The sequence below is a fragment of the Amborella trichopoda genome, chromosome 2, assembly GCF_054954075.1.
Source record: "Amborella trichopoda isolate Santa Cruz 75 chromosome 2, AtrichopodaSantaCruz75HAP2 v2.0, whole genome shotgun sequence".
Lineage (NCBI taxonomy): Eukaryota > Viridiplantae > Streptophyta > Magnoliopsida > Amborellales > Amborellaceae > Amborella > Amborella trichopoda.
Window position 1 is genome coordinate 36197602 of NC_142337.1, and position 27290 is coordinate 36224891.

The 27290-nt window shown below is 40.7% G+C and overlaps 1 protein-coding gene across 4 annotated transcripts in view; it reads right to left on the reverse strand.

The window, feature by feature from the left end:
* Positions 1 to 823: 823 nt before the first annotated feature.
* LOC18421386 (uncharacterized) overlaps positions 824 to 27290 on the reverse strand; it is a 43997-nt gene continuing 17530 nt past the window's right edge. The window contains exons 2-6 of one of the 4 annotated variants that reach the window (XR_002282364.2): positions 5337 to 5823; positions 4943 to 5175; positions 3211 to 4865; positions 2938 to 3119; positions 824 to 1585 (exon numbers count right to left, since the gene is read on the reverse strand). Coding sequence is in view for 1 of the 4 variants with exons in the window: in XM_011630676.3 (XP_011628978.2) it covers positions 3090 to 3119; positions 3211 to 4865; positions 4943 to 5175; positions 5337 to 5823 (2405 nt within the window). In the remaining 3 variants the exon portion in view is untranslated. Of the gene's footprint in view, positions 1639 to 2695; positions 3120 to 3210; positions 4866 to 4942; positions 5176 to 5336; positions 5824 to 27290 lie in introns of those variants that run through there. The other 3 variants (XR_002282360.2, XR_002282365.2, XM_011630676.3) reach the window with 3 other exon arrangements.

Genomic DNA, 27290 nt, shown 5'->3' on the forward strand with positions numbered 1-27290 from the left:
TTCATATTCATACATCTCGATGTCGAGATGATCATTAGAGAAATTTTCAACATTAAAACAATATTTTCTAATTTTATTTTTGAAGTGCAAATGTAATTCTACATTTTTAAGGTTGCAACCTTATACACACTTTTTCCTTTAATTAAATAAAGGAAAATATCAGCTGAATTGTCATGTCTGAGATAAATGATATTTGATATATTAACAAAGCTTCTAATTTTAATTCTTTTATTTATTAATTAAATAAAAAAAAATCAACTAGATAGTCGTATAAAATCATTAAAGTGGTCAACTCATCGCATTTAACATTAGTGTTGCTTTTGAATTTCATTTGATTCAAAATCACGTTTGTCTATCAATTGCGAATCCACATAATTCGAGAAATTAAATTTTTGAGTTCTATGCTCAACCAATCACACGCAAACCAGCCACTCAATTTCATATCTACTGATCTGACTTTCTTGTGCTAAGAAAAATAAGGCATTGTATATTATTCATATATTATATTTTAAAAAAGATCATGTTTTGACTAGACCCAACCCGACCGACCCCAGGTCCTGGTCCAGCATTTTGTCAGGTCAGGGTCCGAGTCTGGGTTAGCCAATCCATTTACATCCCAACCCCACCCATTTGTATGGCTGAAAAACTAAAGTGCAATGGGTATAATTTCTGTTAGTCGAAATCGAACGAAGTGCAGGGGTACAGAGGAAGCGTCAAATAAAATAATGACACAACAAAGCAAAGCAGGATCAGCCAGCACTTCCTTCACCATGTAAAAATTACATTAAAAAAAATAAAATCAAGAAATAACTTAAAAAAATCGAACAAGGAAAACGATAAGTCTAATGGAATAAAGAGCTGAAACTATGAATGCCACATCATGCCTAAAAATGGACAAACAATAAAACACTAAGGTAGTTAAAGGGAAGAGCTTACAACAATAGATTTTGGATGTGAGACTAAAACTATAACGAGTAACTCAAAGTTTCTCATAAACCGATTATGAATAGAACATGAGAAACATAGAAAGGCAAAGATAAACGAAACACCAAGAGAGATGTTAAGACTAGGTTTGCATCCCCAACACCCCCGAATATTCTGCAAATCAAACTTGTTTTTCTACTTCATCATACAGGATGTTCTTGAAGCTCGTCGTCCCTTTCCCACCACATCAATAGCTAAAGCCCATGATCCGTACAATTATGCATCTGCAGCCCCTCAAGATTCGTACTCTTGCTCATAGTTCCCTCATTTTAATTTCTTTTCAACTTATGTGTCCTTTCTCCTGTTCAAAGTTTCCCTCAAAGAGATAATCCCATTCCTCATTCTAGTTCCTTGCCTTCATAGTCCACCATGCTGCTAGAGAACGTGCTCTTCCAGTTATCCACCTGCATAAGTAAATTGGTGACCTCCCCACTATCACACCATGCCCAATTCATAGCCTTGAACTCATCAACCGCAGTACCATCATTGATGTTACAATCATCTCACTGCTATTCCGAATAAGTTAAAATCTCAGATATCCATCAAAGCACCCCTACCAGAGTGTCCTCCTCGCGTCTTTGGCAGAAATATATCATAAAGACTGCTGAAACAAGAGTATTCCGAAAAAGAACCCTCATCACTCAGTAGTCATCCCTATAATGTACGTCAAACAGGAACAGAAGCAAGCAAAGGTATTATTAGTGCGTAAATCTAAAAAGGAATAGGAACCTTGGGGTGTCAACTAATATGCAGGTTGATGAAGATGATCCTAGATAAAAGGCAGTGTAAGATTTCCTTTTCAATTTTCCCCACAAATAGAACTAGTGTGCCTCGATGAAAAATATCAAACATCACCAATAAGATTTGTTCCCACTCACTCTTCTTCACAAAACAATAAGGAACCCATAAGTGTGTTCATTAAAATTTATAACAGAAAGGTCAAAAATATCGAGAAATTTGTCAAAACAGAAAATAGGTATTCTGCCCCAATATGATCATATGGTATTATAAGACTCAAAGCAAAGAAGCATGCAGCTTGAAACAGTAAAATGGAAGATTTTTCTTTTTTTCTTTCTTTTTTTTTGTTGCAGGATAAAAATTTAATGTTATGTAAAAGATGCAACATATTATGAACGAAATATTCCTCCACTTGACCTAAAGGCTCACCACATATATCAACATTTTAAGCTTATAGCCATAAGTCACACACATCTTGGTACATTGACATGGGCGTATCATAAACAATTAAGATCAGCCATTTACACTTTCAGAATATTGTTTTTTTAGAAATTAGAACAAAAAAATATACTGACATTAGATAACTAACACAAGTATTAATTACCAGGCAGGCAGCGAGAACTTATGAAATATGTTCTGGAAAACCCAAATGCACGTAGAATGCCGATTATGGCTGACTGCATACATCCCACATAAATACTTTTATGTGAAACAAAACAACCTAAAAATTTAGGAAGAAGAGCATTGAATCTCCAGACCTTAAAATGGGAAATGTAAAAGGGAGAAACCTCCTTTTAGAGAATGGTGACAAGAAAGTTGCTGAAATCGTTCAATACAGACATTGTAAAGTTGAAAACTAAATAAATTAAAAAAGGAACTCATCAGAGAGAATCATATCATGTAAAAGTTGTTCCAATCCATGAGCGCACTCCATGATATCAAATATTCATCCACCATGGTCAAGGAAATTCAATGCTAAATCAATGTGTATCAAGTTTATTATATCAATGACATGGCCATCAAATCCAAAATACTTTCAACCATATTAAGTGACATACACTCATCCAAAAAGTTTTAACTTCTCATTCGCATGCAACAAAAATGTTTGTGTTTTGTTCTCTTTCCTATTGAACTGGCAGATAGTCTATAATGACCTTGGATGCATAAAAGTGTAAAAAGTCTTCACATATCATCGACAGCAGACAGGAGATGTACCACAAGAATCGGGTTTTGATCATATTGGAAACAATGTCACTGGCACTGTCAACCACCATCTCATCAGAAGTTGTTGGAACAAGAAAGTTGAAGGTTTTAAGGTTAAAACTAGCATGCAGGTCTCTGTACAAAGCATAAGTCCAAAGTGTCACTTAAGATTTGGCATACTTGGCCACGTACCCCTGCAAATATAAGTACCCAAAGATGAAGTATAGACATCTAAAATGAATTCCAAAATCAGAAGTTCATTTACCAAAATGCTTAGAGACTCACCTCAACAAGTTTCCTGATTTTGGTTCGGGATGTCGAAAGATACTGATTAATTGACTCAGTAGTGCCAGGTATTTGATTGGGGTGCATTGCACTAAGGACCTTCTCAACTGCTTTCTTTACAACTGTTTTGTGGGCATCTTTACTCAACCGACCTTCACGCCAAAAGGGTTTCAACAATTCTTTCACAAAGTCCACAAGAGCAGCACGAAAACATTTTAACAATTTTGAATCCTTATCATGCCGGTTCCCGTCTGCTGCATTTGCAGAATCACCAGCATTTTCAGCATGACCAGCAGCGGCAACATTAGGATTAGATTTTTTATCCTCCTTGGGCTCAGACGTTGTACCTTTTGCATCAGCTAAAGGAGTTTCCTCAGCTGTCTCAGCTTTTTGAATATCTACTCTATCACCATTGACTCTATAGAAAGAATCCATGTCTGTCTTAGCATTGTATCCTGGGCTCCAGCTTTCAAGCATGGCACGATTTCCATTTGCCAGCTTTTGTGATATACTCTCAGTACATTTTGATTCACTAAAACTAGAGGCCACAAAACTAGCATGTGGTTCTCCACCAGATGGCTCAATGCTATCAAGAATCGGATCATACTGGCTACTTGGAGATGAAAATCTTGCCATGGTATGAGAAAAAGATGACCGAAGTGAACCAGATAGCTCCCGAGAATTGGAATAGGAATAAGTTCTAGAACCACCAGGGATTGGGGAGGCCTGTTCTATATTCTGCAAGGATGTGGTCTCTCCTTCAGGCCTCAAGCCATATGGAGGAGATTTTCCAGTCATACTGAAAGAGCAGGGCAAAAATGACCTCGCCTTACTATTCGGAATATTTGGACTATCAAGAAGCTTGAAAACACTAAATGGAGAACCAATAGTTGATGAAGATCCTGGCCCAGTAATTGCTGGATTTGTGTATGAGATATTGGAACTGAAACTTGTACGAAGAAAACTATTCAGACCAGGCATAGGCACATCATGCATTGAAAACCGACTTGACCACTTTGGAATGGTCAAATCCAAGGAATTTCCTTCGCACTTGAAGGGCTTGTACCTACCATCATCTCCAACCAATGGCATGGATAAACCAGCCAACAAAGATGCAGGATTTGATCTATTCCAATTCAAGGAAGGATCTGGTCTTCCGAAGTCACCATGAACGTAATGAGAAGGATACCTGCTGAGAAATGTGCTATTATGGTTATACTCCCCTTTTGGAATCCTTTGGTACATATTGTCTCCAAGCTTCTCATGAATAGATGGAACCACTGAAGGTCGATCATAACATTGTAAATCTCCTCCAATAGAAATTGGTGGGAAGTGTCTATCTTGCATGTCGAAGATAATTGGCCTGAAATTATCCACAAAAGAATCTTGCCTTGGATTTTCTCTAGAAGCCTCCAGATTGGATGAGACAAACCTAGAGCGCTCTCCAGGAAAGTTCAACGGATGGAAACCATCATAAGTCGAGGTCAAAGATCCATAATCTTTCCTGAACATAGTGCCAGTAGAAGCATTATCACCTTGAGGGGATAACAACTGACTCCTTTCTGCTAAAGAATGGGTTAAAGAAACACCCTGAGAAGAGGATAACTGTTCTGAGAAAATGGAATATTTAGATGTGTCTACTGCTCTTCTCTCCCCTGAATCAAGGACAAAGAACCCATTAAGAACGGAAAGAGAAAAGAAAGTTCCTCCAGATAAGTGGAACTTAAATTACCTGCACCATCACTAGTGTCTCCTCTCCAACTCATTGCCTCAATTGTTTTCCCTTTGGTCACCTGGCTGGCTTCATTAACATCATCTTTCTGATGAAGGAATTTACAGGAGCTTCCCTTGATGCACCAACCTCTAGCAAAAAAATCACATACTAGCGGTGATCGTTTATTTCTGCCCCCAAATTCTTCCGCATCAGGAGACCTGCTTCTCAGTCGTTGTGGGGGCACATGCAAGCTGGAACACAGGTACATGAAAACGTCTCGAAAAGTGAGAGATGCATAAATAAATCTCAGCACCAAAGAGTAATTTTATGCATTTGTTAGGGATAGAGCAGATCTCCTATATATCTAGTCAACAAATACAGCATGTATACACTGTAGCGGTGTCGATAATACCTTGAACATTCAAGCTTTAAGTCCTCAGATAACCCCATGTTTGGTTTTGTATGCAGAGCTTTCAGGTCTCTTTTTGAGTAAAGAACTCCATCACTGTCACTGTCATTGGAACTAGTTGGAGAATCAGCCATTTCCTGGCTCTTAAATGAAGATTTACCGGCCACTCCATCATGATTATCATCTTTAAGCACTTGAGTTCCTTTAAAGGCTTCCTTATTATCTTGTTGCTCATTCCAAGAAGAGTCTCCAAAGCTCCTTTTCTTACCAGCAAGACTTCTGCTGATTTTTCCCTTATCAGAAGTGATTTCTGATATCCCATTACCCTCCAAGGCATAAACTCCATGTTGACGCAAATCCAAAAGGTCACTGCACTGATCAGTGACACAAGTGGTATTGTTTCGTTTCACTTGTAGCTTATCTGAAGGATCAGTTGAAGCAACTTTTCGGACCTCTTCACATCCTTTCACCTCAACTTCATGGTAGGCATCTATGAAACAGAAATAAAAAGAAATAAGTACAGTGAAAATGACCACCTCCAACCTGTGAAACGAGCGTTCTTAAACTTTTCTTATCAATGAACAGAACCCGCAAGAAAAAAATCGCCTACAACATGTATTAAACCATATCAGCCAGCCAAAGAAAATTATCAATGTCAAATCAACCAGACAGTGATGACATTTGGAACACCCTCAACCAAGCAATTGAGATGATCGAAATAAGAATGTGCTTGAAAAGATAAATCACTTTCATGAGAAGGCTTGAATTCATCATGCAGAAAGAGACGATGTCCAATCCCACTGACAGTAGCTAAATTCTCCAACCCGCATTTGCTAAAGCAAATAGATGTCCAAAACTAATATCATACGCCACAGGATTGAGTCAACATAGACGTGAAAAGACCCAACTAGAGAAGGAAAAAATAATATATAAGAAGCATCGAGTCAGGTTCTTCAAAGTGTCCCCAAAACTGAGAGGAAAGATTGGTAAGACCTAATTAAAAGGAATACAGCATGTTAAAATGTAAATACTGTCGTAAGAGATATCTTGAGTATATGTCATCTATGGGATAGGATAGCAATTCTAGTTATCAATTATGACTAAAATAACCTTATGGGCAATCTTTGATTTATGGGTGCAGTAGCTACTACAACATCCTCCCTGAAAGCACCCATTTCCCCAAAAATTGACTTGAGTTCCATTAACTAGGAATGCATGTGTAAATGCCTGTGGCATCCAACAAATGGTCACACCGTGCTCCATAATCCACTAGAAAAGTTCCCTCCGAATCACTGAATTGTGGGCCTCGGACAAGTCTGATTTCAAGTACATTATTCCTGAATCGTTCCTGCAGGTGCATCCTTCAATCTGGGCCATTACGACCACTTATGTTCCAGCAACCAAATTGCATGCTACCCCCATCTAACACCTTCCACCAAACTCCTTTTCTTTTTCCTTTTTTTTTTTTTGGGGGGGGCGGGGGGGAAGGAGGGAGTTCACAAGGTCCTCCACCAAACTTTCCCACATATGAGAGTAACTAACTGAGAAGGTTTTAGAAGACCGTAATTCTGAAGTGTCATAGGGAACTCTCTGAACTTAGTATAGGATCTATCTTTTGCGGCCTAGCATGTCAATCTGATAAACTTCTAAGAGAAAATGCAAATTTGGACAACAAAATCAAAAGCATGGTGGAAGAATATGGTAGTATTGTTTTGATACAAGAAAATAAAGAAAAGAGGCAAAAACAATTCAATAAATCATCAAAACAGGTAGATTTAAGTGGACCTGGCTTTTCTTGCACAAAGAAGAGACCTCAAAACCCTACATAGGGCCTGGTTTTACTGTTCACATCCTGTTTTTATTGTTCACACTCCAAAAGTCTCAGAAACCCTAACAGCCCAGGCCCTTTCATTAAATTTTAATGGAAAAAAGACCAAACTTAGCCCTACTTAAGTTAAAATATTATAAAAATACCCATAAGTCCCTCCAGTAGAATTAAAACATGGAAGGTCCCTAAACTGCCAAACATTTTAATAGATAGCAACAAGCTAAAAATAAAATCCTTTAAAAAGTCGGCCTTCCCCTCTCAGTTTGCCTTGCAACCTTGGGATGTGGATCATCATAAACATCAAAGGATGGATTGATAGGGTAAAAGGGGCCCATGAGAACTGTCTTGAGTGGTCGAAGGTTGTCTGGTGTATCATTCTCCCCCGGTTGGGAAGAACTCAACCTCAGGTTTGATCGTTCTTCTATTGCTACTTCCGGTCTATAGTACTCAAAAAGATCAGCAACAATTAACACATTCAAGGTCTCAATCTCTGCTGGAAGGTCGATCTTATAGCCATTACTCCCCATCTTCTTCAACAACCGAAACGATTCGAACTTCCTATTATTCATCTTGTCCTATTTACGCATAGGATGCCTATCCTTGCAGAGATAACCCATCACCAAATTGGCCACCTGAAACTCTTTGAACCCCTTAAGTTTATCTACAACTTCCTTGTATTTAGTAGTGGCAATCTCCAAATTAGCTCAAACCTAGTTTCAGACATCCTTCATGTGCTCGATCATACTGTCAGCATCGAAGTGTCCTTCCTCATTAGCTGGTAGAGGAGTTAAGTCCATCATATGGATAGGATTCTGCATATACATGACCTCAAATGGGCTCTTACCAGTTGACTGACAGTATGAACTATTGTAAGAAAACTCAGAAGCCAAGTCCCACTATCCCTTCATGTCGCCCACAATGCTCCAAAGTAGGTTACCAAGGATTGACCACCTCAGTTCGACCATCAGCTTGTCGATGATAAGCGCAGCAGAATTGTAGTTTGGTACCCATCTTGTGCCATAGAGTTCCCCAAAAGTGGTTGTGAAACTTGGTATCCCTACCACTATAACGTGGATCCCATGAAGTCTCACCAACTCACTGAAATATAACTTGGCCACAGGAGTTACATCTAGAGTCTTCTTGCAAGCAATAAAGTGGGCCCCATCCACCACAACAAATATAGAGTCCACACTTCGTTGAGACCGTGGAAGACCCAACACAAAGTCCATGTAACATCTAGCATGGTGCATTGGGAATGGGAATTGGAGAACACACCAAGTTCTGACGCTGACCCTTTTGCACCTCCACATGCCTAGCCACATCTCTCTTAAGTTCAGGCAAATAATACTTGGACTTCATCAACCCGAGGGTGGGTTTTGTTTTGCCCAAAGTGTCCCCTGAGCCCCCCCCCCCTCCCCAACCAACCACCCACAAAAAAAAGTAGCTCTGAAATAAGAACCCCTCTAAGAGAACCATCTAGAATGCGCAATTGATTCCCTTTGAGAGAAATCCATTCCGTACCAATAGTCTCCTACAACTCCACCTTGGCACTGTGCCCAAACATGACTTTAAAATTCGGCATAAAGCATTATGCGGCCGCATCCCGCAGAATCTGCATATGCGGCCAGTCATTTCCGTGAAAAAAACCTCTCGGACAGGGGTATTTTGGACATTTAGAGCCCCGAAAAAGATTTGGAGGGGGTATTGTACCCCCCAAACAACTAAAAACAGCCACATCCATGGCTTTTTTTCAATCAAATCAATCAAAAACAAAAGTGGCAGAAAATATTTTTTATGAAGTTCTTAGATTTTTGTATTGCTTGATGATTGGTTGTTGATTTACTTCTTTTGGGTGTTGATTTGAGGAAGTTCAGGGAAGTTTAGAATGATGATGCACATGGAGACTCTCAAGATAACTTCTCTGATAGGGATTTAAAATTTAGAATCTCAAGACTTGAGAATTGAGAAATGATGATGATTTGTCTTGAGCTTGACTTTTGAACTCTTTAATCTTCAAAGACATTTAGTTTGTATTTTGTAACTTTAAAGTTTGAGGTTGCAAATTTGTGGTTATGGTTGTCGAATGTTTTATGAAGCTAGTTTCAAGTTTCTAGTTTCCATCAAAGGATAGTTGATACAGAATCCTCGACAAGCGATTACTACATTGAACTCCCTTATAACTCTATAACTCTTTATGCTCCTTAAGGCTCACTCATTCTAGAGGACTCTTTATTTGGAAGGCTAGAACAAGGGATGAGGTAGATGTAATGTTTGATGTCTTGCATAAGAGGTACGGGAAGCTTATCCTGTATGACATCATTGAACTCCCTTATTAATGATTAGATTACACACTTTCCCATATGCAATGCAGTGTGTATGAAATATGCTTGTGCGCAACCAGTCATTTTCCTCCATGACCCAAGGCGTAATCATGATGCGTTGGATCACGAACACCTCCCCATGATAATTATAGATCACTTCCATGTCCTCTTAATCAACCAGCTCATCATAGATGGGATCACCTTCAAAAGAAGGCTTGCTATCCTCGTCATAAAACTTCACAAAAAGGTTAACGAACTTGCGATTTACGCACTATGATGAGACATGTCCGATGCCAACTCGTAGCACTTGATGTTGCTACAAACACCCCTTTCGGGTTCCCCGACTCCTAAAACAACCCCTTTATGGTCGAGGGCACCTTGCTGGTTGTCGTTCCGGCAGTGCAAGATGTCGAACAAGCACCCCTCACACTGCCTTTCTTCCAAAATCACCACCACGGGTGTTGCCCTATTTCCCCATGACTCGCACCCACACCCGACCTGTTCGAGGTAAATTTCTGCTGAATTTCCACCCTCTTTGCAAGGTCATAGACCTCATCAAGGATCTGATACTGTTGCAAAACTACCACATCTTGAATTGATTGGCACAGTCCACTCACACACCTGGTAATGGACTGCGCCTCCCACTCCATCACATTACTACGGGCTGTCACAAAGTGAAACTCATTTGTATCATCCTTGACTTATCCCCTTGGCGCAGCCCGAGCATCTCTTGATATAAAGACTAAATAATTTTTAGGAAGATATTTTTCCTTCGTCTTTTCCTCATCTTCTCCCACGACACAATTTCAGGATTTCACATCCTTTCTTGCCTTAGTCTCAATTGTTCCCACCATACCGAAGCATTTTCTTCAATTTAATGGAAATAATTTTATCCTTTTTATTTTCCGCACATCCTTGTAAGCAAAAGATCCTCTCTATTGTGTTTAACCAGTCTATAAAGGTGTTGCGCTAGGACTTTCCTTAAAATCAAGAATATCTAGTTTTCAATCTCTAAATTTTGAGTGCCACTATACCTCCGATCATGTTCCGCTTCACACAATTCACCTCGTGGAGCATGATCGTGAGATGGGTTGTTCTCAACATCGTCTTAGATGGATAAAACTTCATCTCACCACGATGGATGCATGCAAGCTGTTTTGTAATTTCTTGAACTCATCGACTCAGATCCTCTATCATCTGATCTTGTTCATTACGAGGTGGATATACCCCTGTTTTGACCACTTCTTGCTGCCATCTGTTCGCCGAAATCACAAACCCTAGGCAAAGAATCAACAAAACTAGCTGAAATGAACAAGTTCTAGGCTGATTGGCAAAACCTAGCAAAAAATCAACAAATACTAGACTTGGTTGTAGATTCCCAACTTCGATGTTGAAGAAAATCCAAGCTCTAATACCAATTGATAAGGAAAATAGAGAAAAGAGACAAAACCAATTTAATAAATCATTAAAACATGACAGATTTGAGTGGACCTGAATTTCCTTGCACAAAGAAGAGACCCCAACCCTCTATAGGGCCTAGTTTTACTGTTCACACCCTGTTTATACTGTTCACACCGCATAAGTCCTTACAAAACGTTATATCCTAGGCCCTTTTATTTAAATTCTAAAAAACTTTTAAGTTAGAAAAATATGAAAATACCCTATAAGTCCCTTCACTTAAAACATAAAAGGGTCCCTAAGCTGCCCCTAACTTAATTAGAACTATAAATTGCTAAGAGATTGTAAAAACAGCAACAACTTAAAATAAACTACTTCAAAAAGTCGGCTTTCCCCTCTTGGATAAAGGGGACGTCAAGGGATGCATTGATTGGGTCAAAAGGCCCATGAGAAATATCTTGACTAGTCGAAAGGCTATCCGCTACATCATGCTTTCATGTATACAATGCATCTTCAATCAAGTAAAGCGGGATTACTTCAAAATATTCACTTATCCATTGTAGTTCTGCCTCAAAGGAAGAGTGGAGAGAAGGGAAACACCAAGAGTTACAAGAATTGGTGTAAGAAGCTAGCAAAATTATCACAGAATTGGGGATTGGTGAAATATTCCCCAACTTCATATTCAGTGGAGCACACATATTGTTATATTCAGTGGAGCACACATATTGTTATATTGTGTTAGAGAATACTGTGTTTTGTGCATTGGGGCATTTCTATCATTTTTATATACTTTAGCATATTTATTTTTATTGAGGGTATTTTTGTCCTTTGTAAAACCTAAACAAACATTATAAATGAAGATATTCGTGAGGCATGGGGTGGTTGTATCTCATGTCACTCCCTCCCCTCTTCTATTTCATCTTTTCTCTTTTCTCTCCTTTTCTTCTTCTTTTCCCTTTCTCTCTCTAGTTTTGATACTTTTACAGTTCACAGTACTATTCATGGCACTGTTCACTGCACTATCTATGATACTGTTCACAGTACTATTCACATGATATCAGAGCAGTGATCTGCTTATTGTCTTCTTCTCTCTTCTTTACAGAAATAGCTAGCTTTTTTTAACCCAAAAAAAGAGGAGAGAGAAAACCCTAATTCAGCTAGTGCTGATTTTGTCAAGAAATATTCCTTTGTATGTGTGAGGCCAACATGGTGGCCTCTGTGTGTTGTGCATGTTCGTACCATTAAAAGGTTCCTCTCTTGAATGTAAAAAGCCGAGAGGAACAAGTGTGAAATGCTGCAAGGTGTGTTGCAGAAGTTGTGAATGACTTGTTTTGGAGTTTCATGCGTTATAGTGGAAAGGTGCATTGGCTTTTAAATAGATAAGTGTTCTCCCTATAGTTGATTGAGTAGTTAATATGTGTGCTATTTGCTGTTTTGTGCTCGTGGATCATTAGATTTATAAATTTCCAGCAAGTTTTAAGGTGTTTTTAGTGTGGACCTGACATATACTTTTATACCTTTGCCTATGTGAGAATGTTTTTCTCTTATAGCCGAGGAAAGTAAACATGGAATTCCTACTGTCAGTGACAATAGGAATTCCAGCAATCTCTGAAAGATTAAATGGGTCCAATTACCTTTTATGGGCGAATCCATAAAGGTTTTTCTGGGCGAATGGGGTAAGATGAAACTTTTAACTACAGATGGCCCAAAGGAATTAGAAAGTGAGTATGATGAGTGGCTTAAGGAGAACCATCAGATTATGACATAGTTATGGAATAGTATGGAACCCCATGTGAGAGTTGATGCTACATCTTATGATACTACTGAGGAAGTATAGGAAGCTGCAAAGGAAATGTACTCCCCTAGTAAAAATATTTCTCAGATTTATCAACTTCATAAGAGTATATGTCTTTCAAAGCAAGGAGATAAAAGCCTCAGTGATTATTATAATTCTCTTTGAGGTATGTGGGAAGAGTTGAAGATTTATCAACACCTAACTAATAATATGGAACTTCTTAAAAAGAAAAGAGAGGAATTTAGAGTTGCAAAATTCCTATCTGGCCTTAATTCTAAGTATCATGTTGCTCGGGGGCAGATCTTAGCTAGAGTGAATTTCCGCCTTTAACAAGTTACTATATCTTCTTCTTTAACTACTAGCACTAATGATGGATCTGCTTTAACCTCCACCATAGGCAGAGCTGATGGCAGAGGCCGTGGTGGTGGAAATAGAGGACGTAGTCGTGATTAAAGGGGAGGCGGTGGTAGAGGTTGAGGCAGCAGGAAATGCACCCATTGTGAGCGAACAAATCACACTGCTGAAAAATGCTGGGAAATGTTTTGAAAGCCTACTTGGGCTAACTAGGTGTCCTACGTTTTTTAAGGTGAAGGTGTGCACCTAGTCGGCTCCATCGATCAAGACTAGACTGTACATTCAGCTAGTAGCTCAATGCTACTTTAATGAAAAGAATACAATAAGTTAATCAAGAATAGCTAACAGCCATCTGCTCATCCCTCCTCTTCTATTGCTACTCTGGCTAATACGGGTACTTTTGCATTCCTTGAATCTAAGAAGAGTTCTCTCCTTGGGTAATTGATTTGGGAACCTCTGATCATATGATTGGTGAGTCCGCTATGCTCTTGTCTCTCAGTAAACCAAATGGCAATACCAATGTCACTCTAGCTGATGGTTCTTTATCTAGGGCATCTGGTACAGGTATTATGTGTTGTACTACTTCACTCTCATTATCTTATATTCTTTATGTTCCAAAGTTTCCATTCAGTTTATTGTCAGTCAGTAAATTAACTATTCAGTGTTTAGTGACTTTCTATCCCCCCTATTGTGTTTTTAAGGATTTAAAGACGAAGAATATGATTGGTGGCAGTCATGAGTTTGGTGGGCTCTACTCTCTTAATCGTAGCTTTGTGGGTGCTGCTCTACATTACATTATTTCCCCTCTTCAATGGCATTGTGAACTCGGTCATCCATCTATTAATAATTTGAAGATGTTAGTCCCTTCTTTAAAGTCAATGTCAACCCTTGAGTGTGAGGCTTGTGAGTTAGGAAAGCATCATAGAATCTCTTTTCCTTCTAGAATTAATAAACAAGACTCTGTGTCTTTTTTGGTTGTTCATTCAGACATTTGGGGTCCTTCTAGGGTTCAGAGTCTAGGTGGTTATATTGATGATTTTTCTCGGATGACATTGTTATATTTAATGAAAGACAAATCTGAAGCCTTGTCTATTTTTCGATCATTTCATAAAGAAATTCAGACTCAGTTTGAAATGAATATTTGTGTTTTGAGTTTAGATAATGCTAAAGAATATTTGTATCGAGATATCCAAAATTATTTAGCCACAAATAGCATTTGCATCACACATCATGTGTACACACTCCCTTACAGAATGGGGTGGCAAAGGGAAAAATCTGTCATATAATAGAGGTAACTCATGCTTTTTTTTTATAAAAGTTAACTTAGCATTAAAGAGAGAGAGAAGTACAAGAGTAAGTATATATTGTGAGGCCTACAAGCGGATCCTCAACAGTATCATGGTCCCTAAGAAGAGGACCTACAATCGCTTCTAAAATCACTCTACATCGATCAGGCTAGCAGCAAAGAGAGGGCTTATATGAATGCCCATATACAAGAGTGGATAGAAGACAAAGGAGAGAGCTTACAGATAGTGGGGCTTATATAAGTGCCCGAGTACAAAGACAAGCAAGAGTAAGAGGAAAGCAACCAACAGCCAGAAAGGACAAGTAAATATGCCCTTTTACACCGATTAAGCTTCCTGTGAGATAAGAAGCTGGGTCACTTCTTTAGCGAGTGCATCTGCTTCTCCGTTTGCGGTCCTTCAAGTGTGCCTCCACATTACTTCCAGGTCCCTGCATAGGTGTTCGATCTCATCAAAAATGTGACCCAGGTACCATGGTGGTTCTCTGTTACCAGAGCCCCACTTGATGATGTTTTTGGCATCTCCTTCTATCTACAAGATTCTACCCAAGAGTTATTGAAAAGCTTGATTCCTGTTAGCAGGGCCAAGGCTTCTGTTGTTTGTGAGTCTTTAGATTCTATGCTTTCTAAATAGGGGAGGACCTCTCCTTCATGATTTTGGAATACTCCCCCGATTCCAGCCGAGCCGGGGTTCCTAAAAGAGCATCCATCGAAATTAAGCTTTATCTGTCCCTCTGGGGGAGGGATCTATCGAGGAGTGGGTCCTCTCCTATGATGGCTAAGGGAGAGCAGATTATCCCATTCTCTTAAGAAAGAGGGGGCTGAGATACCTACGAAAAGTTTGGGGTGAGAGGCCCAGAAAATAACTGAGGATGTTATTTTTTGAAATAGTGTCTGGGTAGTGTTCTTCTCACCTAGGAAGATCCTAGAGTTTCTTTCCACCCAGATATGCCATAGAGTGGCAGCCAACGAAGCTTTCCCATAGGGTTTTTCTGAGTTTCCTCTATCTGTTTCCAAAGGATTGGGTAGTCAGGGATGAGATAGGTGGTGGAACCACCCAGGAGAGTCTGAAAAGCTGAACAGTTTTACTCCAAACTATGTAAGCATACTCGCAATGTAATAGCAGATGCGAGACAGTTTCTTCTTCTTTAAGGCACATAATACACCTGTTAGGGAATTGGAATCCTCTTTTCTGGAGGTTGTCAATGGTGAGGGGTTTACCTTGGATTGCTAACCATTGGAAGAATTTAGCTCTTGGTGGGGTGATAGACTACCACGCTTTCCTTGATGAGTCTTCCCTAATGTTCCCTTCCACCAAAACCGAGTAGAAAGAGGTTACTGAGAACCTCCTGTGGAGGAAGGGGTCCAAATCATTAAATCTCTCCCTGACTGTGGTAGGAAAACTCCGTGAAGGTCAGTGCTGAGAATGGAGAACTGGCGGATTCATCGTCAGCAAGCGACCTTCTAAAAGATGGGTTCCACGTCCTGCTACTGCCGGAGAGGATCATTTCTTCCTCTATTGTGGACCATTTCCTGTCGGTTAAGGCATAAAGGGAGGGAAATCTGTCTTTGTGAGGTGCTACTCCAAGCCATAGGTCCTCCCAGAACCTCACCCTGCTTCCTCCTCTCGCATGGAACCTTATATAAGTTCTGAACCGTGGGAGAATGGATAACAGAGCTTTCCAAATAGCAGATCCTGAAGAGGCTGAGTAGCTCTCAGGAAGCCACTTATGAGTAGGAATTTTGTATTTGCTTCTAAGTACCTGGGTCCAAAGTTGATTATCATGGTTAGCCAACCTTCACCACCATTTCCCCAGAAGGGCCCTATTTTGTTCTCTTAGGTTTCTTATTCCCAAACCTCCCTTCGATTTGTGCGTGCAAATCCTTTCCCAAGAGACTAAGTGAATTTTTTTTGAATCATCTGAGCCTAACCATAGGAAGTTTCTCATGAGTTGTTCTATTCTTTTGGATACTGAAGCAGGGATTTGATAGATCGACATGAAGTAGATGGGTGTGTTTGCTAAAGATGCTTTGATGAGAGTGCATCTTCCTGGTCTAGATAAATAACACCCTTTCCAGCCAACGAGTCTTCTGTCAATTCTATCAATGACCTGGGCCCACATCTGTTTTTTTGTTTTTCCAAGGCCTAAAGGAACCCCTAAGTAAGTGGTTGGGAGGTCTTCCACTGCGCACTCCCAATCCGGAATAAAGGACCTAGTTTGGGAGGAAAGAAGGCCAACTCCACTTCAAAACAAATAAGGAAGAGTTTTAGGTTCTGGACCTCTCTCTTATTTGCGTCAAGAAATACCCGAGTGTCATCTGCATATTGTAAGTGAGATACTACCAGCCCTTTAGTGCTTGTTTTGAAACCAGAGAGTAATCCAGCCTGGAAGAGTCTGAATAAGGATTGGCTAAACACCTCTCCCACTATAGTGAAGAGGAATGGGGAGAGGGGGTCTCCTTGTCTGAGGCCCCTAGACACAGGGAAGAAACCTTTAAGAGAGCCGTTCACTAGAACGAAGAAGAAAGAACTAGAGTAGCACCCTTTCATCCACTTCCCCCATGTCTCTCCAAAACCCATCCTATTTAGGGTTTGGTCTAGGACTGACCAATCAACATAGTCGTATGCCTTTTCCCAATCAATTTTGAATAAGTCCAGGCTTTTTAGGTTTGTAACGAGAGTGAATACACGCATGAGCTACCAGGACCCCATCGAGAATCTATCTATTTTGAATGAAAGCAGATTGGGAAGGGGATATCACCCAATTGAGGACCTGTTTGATTCTGGAGGCAAGGATTTTAGAGAGGATCTTATAACAGGAATTTAAGAGGCTAATGGGACGAAAGTCTTTAATGTCCTCAGCTCCTTCTAGTTTGGGCACCATCACTAGAAAAGTTGCATTAATGGCTTTGTTAAGAATGCCTCGCTCGTAGAATTCCTCAAAGAACTGTGTAAAATCATCCTTAAAGGTGCTCCAGTTGGTTTTGAAGAATGCCATGGGGAACTTGTCTGGTCTGAGCGCCTTGTCTGGGACCAAGTCCCTCACTGCCTTCTCGATTTCTTCCTCATTGAAAGGGCGTTCTAACCATTCAGCTTTTTCAGTGCGAAGGTTTTTGAATTCTAGCTCAGCCATTCTAGGTTTGGGAAGGTTTGGGTCAGAGTAAAGGTTACTGAAGTGAGAAATAATAGCTTCTTCTATCTTTGGTGCTTCCACAAACACCCTATCACCAACTTTGATGGTCTGGATTAGGTTGGTTCGTCGTCTACTGTGGGCGACTCTGTGGAAGAACTTGGTATTTAGGTCCCTTGCTTTAAGCCAGGAGACTCTAGATCTTTGGTACCAATACAGCTCTTCTTTCTTAAGGGTAGAGAGGTACCCTTGTTTAGTAGACTGCCTGAGAACGGCTTCTTCAGGAGAAAGGATTCTGGATTCCTCTATCTTGTCTAGACTCTGTATGATTTCGAGGAGCCTATTTTCAGAGGCGGAGAAGTTACCTTGAGTGAAGATTTCCACTCTCTGATTGACTTCTTCAAGATTTGTAATTTTTTCTATAGCCTGAACCCAGCCCGTCCTGTGACTTGGTTAAATGGTGATCGCCACCAAGATAGAATGAGGGATGCCAAGTCCTCCTCCTCAGACCATGCTAATTCGAACCGAAACAGTTTGGGTCCCCTAGGGGCTGATTGGGTATTAAGGAGGATAAGGCAGTGGTCCGAGGTTGGTTTAGGTAGGGAATATGCATTAGACCCGGGAAAAGCTTCATCCCAAGTGGGGGCTACAAGAAAACGATCCAGTTTGGAAAGCGTGGGTTGAGTCCCGTGATCATACCAGGTGAATTGATTACCAAGGAGGGAGATCTCGATAAGCTCAAGTCTGGATATTAAGTTCGAGAATTCGATTATCGAATTGGATATCAAGTCAGACGTGTTTCTTTCGAAAGACCATCTGGTGATATTGAAATCACCACCCAGGCACCAGATGGGGTGCGGTAGAGTTGCGATCTCATCAAGCTCTTGCCAAAATTTAGGTCGCTCTGCAGGCCCGTTAGGGTTGTAAACCGCCGTAAACTTCCAAAGCAGTTTGTCAGAGTTCCGAGCCAGGACGATGGTGACAGAGAATTCACCGATTTGATGGGATAAAAGTGAGTGTTCAGTGGGATCCCAGATCACCCAAATCCCACCTGACGCCCCTTGAGCTGGGCGCGAGGTCCATTGGCAAGGGGATCTACCCCAGACCTTCCTAATATATAGGAGGTCAGGTTCCGATTGCTTAGTTTCCAAAAGGGACAATATCGAAGGTTTGTACTAGGCGCAGAGGTCACTAATAGCTTTTTGTTTGGACGGTTGTCCAAGCCCCCTAATATTCCAGGATATGATAATCATCGAGGAAAAAAGTGAGGGGTCACTGTTATTCTGGAGGATCTCCTGACCGGGGTCCTTCCAGTAAACACAGGGGGTTCAAATGGCGATACCGAAGGAAAGAAGTGATCGGGGTTTAAGGATGAAAAAAGGTTAATTAGTTCTCTATAACCTCTTTTCCTCCGATGGCTGCTATCCCCCATGGTAGAATCAAGAGAGAGGAGAAGCTGGTGTTGAGAGTCTTCTAAATGGAAACCCATAATTTTGAAAACAACATAACCTTCTCTTTTATGGTGTCAAGGTTGATGTCTGCAGGGCTGCTGAAAGAGAGCGACTTCTCACGCGACAATGATGCCTCCTGCATATTCTTATGTATCTGGGTGCCAGGAGTGGAGATGTCGGGGCCTGCGAAGCAAGTTTGAGGAGAGCATGGGGAGGGGGGGTGATGGAGAGAGGGGATTAGAAGGGGGAATCTGAGCAGGTGAAGAGTTTAGAGAAAGGGTCAGGGGTCCATGGAGGAGGGACTGGGTTAGGTTGAAGGCAAGGAGGCAAGCAGGGTCCAAAGGAGACGGAGGAGGTGGTCTAGGATACAGAGTGCTGAGGGAGGAGGGGCTGAAGCAGGGTGGGGGGAGCAACAGGGGTAAGGGGTCGCTGGATGAGAAAGCTCCGCTTTCGATAATGTGGCCCACAATGAAAGAAGGGTTTAGGGCAAGATGGAAGAGCGGGATAGGTATTTCTAAGAGGGGGAATGCAGTGCGCGGGATAAGGGGATGACCGTGAGCACGGTAGAAGGAAAGAAGTGAGGAACTGATCCTGCATATAGGGGAGAGAACAGGATAAAAAGGAAGGTACAAAGCAAGGTAGGAAGCAATACCCTCCAGATCCAGCGAAGAGGGGCAAACGGTATGGACCATCAGGATCCTAAGTGGGTAATGGGACCAATCCATGTCAGGGTACACCAGAGAGGTGGCGAGGGGTGAGCAGGGAGGATAAAGAGAGCAGGCTAAGAGATCTAAAGGGGGTTCACAAGGTGGGATATTGTAACAATCCTAAACTTAAAAAAAATTAAAAAAAAATAAAAAAACTTTTACCTTTGATGGTCCATACAAATAATTTGGTCTCATTTTTTTTTTTACTCTTTTTACCTTCACCTTTTGTTTCTTGTGCCACGTCCTCTAGGGATGTGGGCTTTAAGTGTTAATGTAACACCTTCTAAACACCTCATGTATGAGGTGGGTTAATAATATATTATAATAATATTTTTTTTGTGTTTAAAAAGAGGAGAACGAGTTGGATTCTCTCTTTGCAAAAACACTCCCTCTTACGCCCCTCCCTCTCAATAACATTGAGCCCTCTTTGTGAATTAAAGAATGTAGTGAACTCCTCTCTAGCCGAATTTTACCGAAAGTTCCCTCTAAAATATTATAGGTAAATGATCTCATTATCCTGAAAAATAGTCCGTTCACCATTTTTATACTGTAATTTTATGCGCATATGGTATCACTTTTTTTCTGTTAAAATTATTATTTTTGTTTATTAGAAATTTAGACATTATAAATTATTAAAAATAAAATTTCTGCCTATTAATATAACGTTTAGAAACTGTAAAATTTATGTGTAAGTGATGTCATTTCTGGTAAACTCATTATGTGAAAATTGATATTTCTGCAATTAATTATAATAGTGCCAATACTGTGAGATTTACGCATTTCTGCATTTAATTGTATTTTTGTTTGTCTATGAATTTTAGATACTATAATTTTTACCCATTCCTGTAAAATAATTAATTATGAAATTACATTCCATAAAATTGTGATATTTATGTGTTTAACCTTGGATTTCTATAAAAGATCTTAAATTGATAATCGTCTGCCTATTGGATTCTATTTCAAATATACCTGTTTGATCTGCTACCTTTCTGCAATTTTTATCCAAATTGTTTGATTGGTTACTTACAAATATTTCAATGAAAATAATTGTTTAAATTGCTTCAAGTGAATTCCTGTTAATGATTTCAATGATACTTTGAATATACGATGTTGATGCTTTCTGATGTTAAAGAGTTTCTGAGATAATTTAAGTATGTGTGGACCTATCCGAGACGCCGATAGGTTCTATTTGGACTCATCTGGTATGCCGGTGAGGTACGTTTGGACCTACAGGGATTATTTGAACCTATCCGGTTATGCCGCTGGGGGCTATTTCGACTCATCGGGACGCCAGTGAGGTATGTTTGGACCTGCAAGGATTATTTGGACCTATCTGGTTACGCCGGTAGGGACTATTTGGACTCATCCGGGACGCCGGTGAGGTATGTTTGGACCTACAGGGATTGTTTGGACCCATCCAGAACGCTGGTGGGGTATATAGGTGACCTACTTGGGACGCCAATAGGATATTTTGTGAAATCCTTTAAGTTATGCATTGCTGTTAAAATATTTATATGCATTTCGATCATTTGGATTATGTTTAATTGTGCATTTCTGAAAGTGAAATTGTTATCCATAAATGCTTTTTGCTTGCATTGTTTCTAATAGACCTTCCTTTTTGAAATGCTTACATCTTCCAACTATGATTATTTTAGAGGACTACGATGATCACTTACTGAGTAGCGAAACTCATCTAACTATGGTAAACAATTTTCAGGGTAATTGCAGCCTCCCTAGTTGAAGGCAAAACAGGACTAACTTTGGAAGAAGTTCATAGTTATGATGAAATTTTCTCTGTGACTTTTGTTCAAATTCACTATTGTATCAACAGATGTATATCTAAACCTTCATGTTAATACTAGTTATGAGTAAACTTTGTACAGACTCTTAGAAATGGAAAAAATCTGTTTTAGTGCAATAAATGGTGAAGTAGAAAATTTTCGTTTTGTTAAAGATAGACTGTTACATCTCAGGGATTCCAGTGTTATAAATCTTGGGGTGTGACAGATACCAATAGGGTCAGACAGGTCAAGGGGTCGATCTCTTTTTGGAAGGCCGATCTTCATGAAAGGATTATCTTCTCCAGGAGTCTTGCCCAAGTTAACTTTCTTAGAAGGGAGAGAGAGCTTCGGTGTATGTCAGATTGTGGTCTCACTGGAAATAGGAGAGCAAGGGGCACAGTGGAGGTCAGTTCCTGCCATAGGAACCAGCTCAATGGCAGGAGTGGGAGAAAGGACGGTAGAGGATCCTGTACGATCAAAGGGGGGCAGAAGACGGGATACCGAAGGGATGTCCCTCGAGGGAAGGTCATAGAGAAGGGGGGGGAGAAAGCTGGCACAAAGAACAGGGAGCAGGCACTAAATCAGGTATCTTGTGAGAAACAATAGAATCCAGGACCGGCGAGGGTAGATCAGGAAGGTCGCGAAAAGACGAAGGCAACGGCAGGACCTAGACACGTAGCGTTGGTTCCTTGGGATGAGAGGGGGAGGTCGGCGGTAATAAAGTCGGTTCAGAGAGGGGTTACGACGAAGGGGTGGCTTTGGCAAGAGAATAATCATGGGTGTCCAACGGGTAGGCGGCTGTAGCAAGGGGGGCTAGCTCCTATGTACACGTGTCCTGAGAGATGGATGGGTCCAAATGGCCCCCTGTCTGGCCACGTGACAGGTTGCCTCCGTCAAGTGACGCGTGTCTCCAAAGAGGTACACGAGAGGGTTTCCTAGAATTAAACTTTTTGGCGATCGAAGCCTGAATTTCCCGGTGACCTAAATCCACTGTTCCGACGGCTTCTTCTCCTTTAGGCTAGCAGTCTCCCACGAGGCCGTAGACCACCGAACTCCAATAGGGTAGAAGACTTCCTCCACCTTGGTCCAAATCTTAGCAGGTATCAGAGAATGATTAAAGGTCTCCAGCAACACTTGCATTGTCCCCAAAGGCAAACCTCCAAGGATTTCCAATGAATAGATATCAGTCGACCACACTCTCCTGCAAGTTTCCTAACGGTCACAGGGGACCAAGCATGAAGCGGGATATTGTTAAAAGTGACCCAGTATTTGGACGGAGCTAAGGACCCAATCTTGGGGGACCAAGTTTTGAGTGTGAGCTTAGCCCTTTTGAATAACAAATTGGTCTGGTTTCGCTCAGCTTCCTGAGCCAAACTCTGAGAGGGGAAGGAGAAAAGGACTCCTCCCGTCGAAATAGTCCTGCAGGTGATATTGGCTTCCCCCCCCGTCTTCTAAGCCCATTTTTTGATACCCCTAATGTCATTTCGAAGTGGGTCGAAATACCCTATCAGCGAAGCTTGAAGTTTGGCTGATAGGGGGCGAGAAAGAGAATCAAAAATCTCAATGAAATGGGTTTGGTTGGAGATGGTAGAATCTACCGATACCGTAGGGGAGGAAGGAGGGGGTGGAAGTTCAGGAATTGGAGGAGGGTTGGAGGCAGTAATCTAAGCATAGGGTACAGGGTTCACGAGCAGTTTAAATGCACTAGAAACTAGGGGGGGAGAAAGGTCCGAGCTGTGGGGGGTATAGGTTGTAGATAGCCTCCCAGTTGAAGAAAGGGGGGGACACTGGTCTTCTGCTGCCATTGTCTCTTAGGCTGGTCTTCTGGCTAGTATTCCTTCTCAGTTCACGTCCTACTCCAGTTTTCTGCCAATTTTCTGAGTTCACTCTGGGAGCGCAAACCAAAGGGAAGGTCCACCGACGAGCATGGTAGGGGTGCCGGCGATCAGAATGAAGGTTCTTACCATGGTGAACATTGTTCGCGGACGACATTATCACTCTCCAGCCACCTTATTGTGTAAGAGCTGGCGACATTGTTCTTACCTTATTGTGTACGAGCATGGTGAGTGTGCCAGCAATTAGAATGAAGGTTCTTACCATGGTGAACATTGTTCGCAGACGACATTATCACTCTCCAGCCACCTTATTGTCGGCAATCAGATATACCCAAATTTCTGCAAATAGAAAGAATAGAAGCAGCAGCAACAGCAGCTACCTCTGACAAAAACCTTACCTTCCAAACCTCAAAACTAGCTCCCCCTCGACCCAAGCTTTGATAGCCATATCATGGAAGTAGACTCTAGGAATATCACCTCGTGGGTCACTAAAATCTCTCAACCACCTTGGAAGATTGCTCATTTCTTTTACCATATCTACATGCTATGGAGGAAAACTCACACCATCTTCCAACATGTGCCAAAAGAAGTCAATACAATCGCTGATATGCTAGCCAAGGACACTAGAGTTGAACATCAGGTAACTCGTGCTCTATTGTTAAATATGCATTTGCCCAAAGTTTTTGGGGAGATGTTCTTATTATTTGATAAATCATATGCCTTACCTCTATTTTCGATATAAAATTACCGCAATCTTGGTTTTTTCCCAAAAGACCCTTGTTTATTGTGCCCCCTAATGTTTTTTGGTGCATTTGCTTTATTCAAGTCTAAGGCCTAGGAAAAGACCAATTAGGATCCCCGAGCTATTCAGTGTGTATTTTTAGGATATTCTCGTACCCAAAAAGGCTATTGGGATTATCATCCTGGTTTAGAAAAGAACTTTGTGTGTGCTGGTGTTAGCTTTTATGAAAAATATTCCATGCTTTTCCGATGAGTGTCAATTGCTAGAAATAAATTCAGGACAGTCCACACAAGGGGTAAATTCTCAACCCATTACTTCTTTAACTCCTATTTTATTCCTATTGATAATTCATTATCTCAAGTGTCTCCTTATGTAGAGCTTGACTCTCCTCTTATTACTAGTGTTTCATAGGAGCAAACTTTCAAAGCGTATACGAGAAGGAAATTAAAAGAAAGGCCATCACCACCAACTCGAGCAGCCAACCAATCTTCATCTTTGTCTATGGATCCTCATCCTGTTCTTGAACCTATTCCTGAAGTTGAAAGTATCTTCCAATAGCACTCCGTAAAGGTCAGCAATTTTGTACAAAACATTCATATTGGCCATTTTGTTACATTTGAAAATCTGTTTCGTTGTTAGAAGAATTTTGCTTTAGCACATTTCTCCATTTCTGTGCCTAAATCCTATTAAGAAGCTCTTTTGCATACTGGATGGAAGAAAGCTATAGATGAGGAAATGGCTACGCTCGAGTCAAATGGTACTTGGGAGGGAGCTCATTGAGTTGCCAGCAGGAAAGAGATCGGTTGGATGTCGTTGGGCATATAACATTAAACTGCAACCAGATGGATCTGTAGAGAGATTGAAAGCTAGACTAGTGGCAAAGGGATACACACAGACATTTGGTATGGATTACTCTGAGACATTTGCTCCTCTGGCCAAACTTAATTCATTTAGGATACTTATATCTGTGGCAGCAAATAAGGGGTGGTTATTATGGCAACTTGATGTGAAGAATGCCTTCCTCCAGGGGATTTACGAGACCCAGTCTATATAGAACAACCACCGGGGATTGTTGCTCAGGGGGCGTCAGACAAAATTTATGGCCTAAAGCAAAGCAATCACCACCAAGTGTGATTCACGTTAAAAGAAGCAATTTATGGCCTAAAGCAATCACCACCACACACATGGTTTGAGAAATTTAGCAAAATTATTATGCCATATGGGTTTCAATGGAGCCATGTGGATAATTCAGGGTTTATTCGAAAACAAGCAACTGAGACTATTATCTTGGTTGTTTATGTTGATGATATTATTCTCATAGGCAGTGATCAAGAAGGAATTCAGAAGTTTAAGAATTATCTGCAACAATATGTTCAGACAAAAGACTTGGGGAAATTGAGGTATTTTCTTGGGATTGAAGTAGCTTGATAAAAATATTAGTCTATCCCAAAGGATATATGTAACTAATTTACTAATAGCCTTTGTTGTGAGTGTAGTACGTCAATTTATGATTCTCCCAAACACCAAATTGGGAAGCAATAAGAAGAATTTTGATATACCTGAAGAGAGCTCTACGCCGAGGACTCAACTATAAGAATAATGACCACTTTGACATTGAGTCATGTTGATGCCGATTGGGCAGAATCACCTTCAAATAGAAGATCTACTACGGGCTACTGCACCTTTGTAGGAGGAAATTTGTTGACTTGGAAAAGCAAGAAACAAAATGTTGTGGCCAGATCTAGTACAGAGGCGGAGTATAAAGCCATAGCTCATACCACATGTGAGTTAATGCGGCCGAAAACCTTAATGCAGGAAATAGGTTTTTCAATCACTGAATCAATGAAGATGTTCTATGACAATGAAGCGGCCATTCATATTGTAAGCAATCCAGTTTTTTATGAGAGAACAAAATACATTGAACTGTATTATCAATTCATTTGTGAGAGAGCAACCAGCAATCAAATAACAACCCCATATGTGAAGTCATCATATCAGTTAGCTGATATATTTACTTAGGCACTTACTCGTAACCAGACTGAGCAGATTTGTTCCAAGCTAGACATGGGTAACATCTATGCTCCAGCTTGCGAGGGATTGTTAAAGAATAACTTGTTTTATGTATCGGGGCATTTCTATCATTTTTATATACTTTAAGATACTTATCTCATTGAGGGTATTTTTGTTCTTCGTAAACCCTAAACAAACATTATAAATAAATATATAAGTGGGGAATGAGGTAACTGAATCTCATGTCACACTCTCCTCTGTTCTCATTCATCTTTTCTCTCTTCTCCCTTTCTTTTCCTCTTCTTTTCCCATTCTCTATCTAGTTTTGACACTTTTAAATGTTCATGGTACTGTCCACGGCACTGTTCACAGTAATGTTCATAAGTGTTGTTCACATATGGAAACCCCATAGGATTGGGTCTCAAGAACACCCCTAATGGGCTTCACTGCTCATACCAAAAAGTTCCCCATGGATTATGGCCCCAGGAAATTTCGTGGGACGAGGAAATTTCATGGGACGCTTATGGCCTATGGCCATAGTATATGATATGGAACCATGGACTAGGACCTGACTAGATCGTTCACTCTAGAGCCATGGGGTTGTGAGGGGCTAGATGAGGAGCCTCCAGGCTCAATGTCAAGGATCCAACTCCTTTAGCATTTAATCTTCCAAATGGTTACAAAGCCAGATAACTATTTTTTTTCTTTTTCGTTTTTCCTTTTTTTTTTTGTGAGCAATATTTTGAGTCGGTTGTAAATGACAAAGATCCAAAATCAAATGGCTCGAGGTAGGTGACAAGAACACCACATTTTTCACAAAATCGCGAGTTGCAAGCGCCGTGCCAACTCCATAACCGAAATCTCCACTGGTCAAGATGTTTTTGTTGAACCCTATGCGGTTGATTCAGCCATTGTCTCCTTGCAAAGCCTATTTTCCAGCCCAAACTGGTCCTCGGCCCCATTTTGCGGACCATGTCTTCCTCTCTCTAGATTCCAACTCTGCCCAATGGCTTGAAAGACATTTCTAGGTGGAGGAAGCCTCTAAAGCCATCTCGAGTCTCAGCAAGGACAACGCTTCTGGCACCAACAAACTCCCAGCTACTTTCTTTTCAAGTATCTAGGAAACCCTATCCCTAGAATTTTTTTTTTTTTTTCTTTTTTTTGAGCTTTTGTGAACAAATTCCACCAGTGGCACCATAAGCAAAGAAATGAAATCCACTTTCATTGCTCACATTCCCAAAATCAGGGAACTAATGACCTCAAAGATTTCACACCCATTAGTCCCCTCAACTCCATCTACA